We start from the raw sequence: 594 nt of genomic DNA, 5'->3' as shown, positions 1-594 counted from the left end.
GAACGTCTAGTGAGTGGCGGACATGGACCAAGCACCCTCCATCCTCCATACGGAGAAGGCGTAGCTCAGCCTTTCGTGGGCCAGGTAGTTACAGCTGGCCAGCTTGGCATCCATCTCATCGCTCTGGAGAACCTGGTAGAGAAAGTCGATGTATCTCGAAGCCAGTTTGAGGATCTGAATCTTGCTCAGTTTGTCCGAAGGCAACGTGGGGATGATCTTCCGTAGCGAGGCGAAAGCATCGTTTAGGGACTGCGTGCGCTGCCGTTCCCGGACGTTAGCGATCACCCGTTGCGTGTGGAGGTCCTCGAACGGTTGCCCGGGCACAGGTGACACCGAGCTCACGATGGGCACTAGGGAGGTCGCAGAGGTCGATGAGGAAGGAGGAGAACTCCTCTTGGGCCGCTTGGGGCATGAGGGAGTGAGCGTAGATGGGCCCTCCAGTGACGTCTTGTCGTCCTGTGTTAGGGGTCCACCAGGCTCTTTCTTGGGACCTGTCAGCCGCTTTCGAGCACCCGTTGGTGGTGCAACAACAACGGGGCACTTGTTAGGGCGACGTTCTTGCTCCTCTTCACTGGGTAGGACCCCACCCTCGGG

The 594-nt window shown here is 58.8% G+C and overlaps 1 protein-coding gene across 1 annotated transcript; it reads right to left on the bottom strand.

Moving 5' to 3' along the window:
* Window positions 1–6: 6 nt before the first annotated feature.
* LOC107576512 (twist-related protein 2-like) lies at window positions 7–588 on the bottom strand (the record flags this gene model as incomplete). Its single annotated transcript, XM_016262678.1, has 1 exon — window positions 7–588. A coding segment is annotated over one exon (582 nt), but the record flags the coding sequence as incomplete, so codon positions are not given.
* Window positions 589–594: the final 6 nt, after the last annotated feature.

This window comes from Sinocyclocheilus grahami, unplaced genomic scaffold, assembly GCF_001515645.1.
Source record: "Sinocyclocheilus grahami isolate Dianchi unplaced genomic scaffold, SAMN03320097.WGS_v1.1 scaffold3843.1, whole genome shotgun sequence".
In the NCBI taxonomy this organism is placed as follows: domain Eukaryota; kingdom Metazoa; phylum Chordata; class Actinopteri; order Cypriniformes; family Cyprinidae; genus Sinocyclocheilus; species Sinocyclocheilus grahami.
This window is presented reverse-complemented; position numbering and strand designations above follow the sequence as displayed.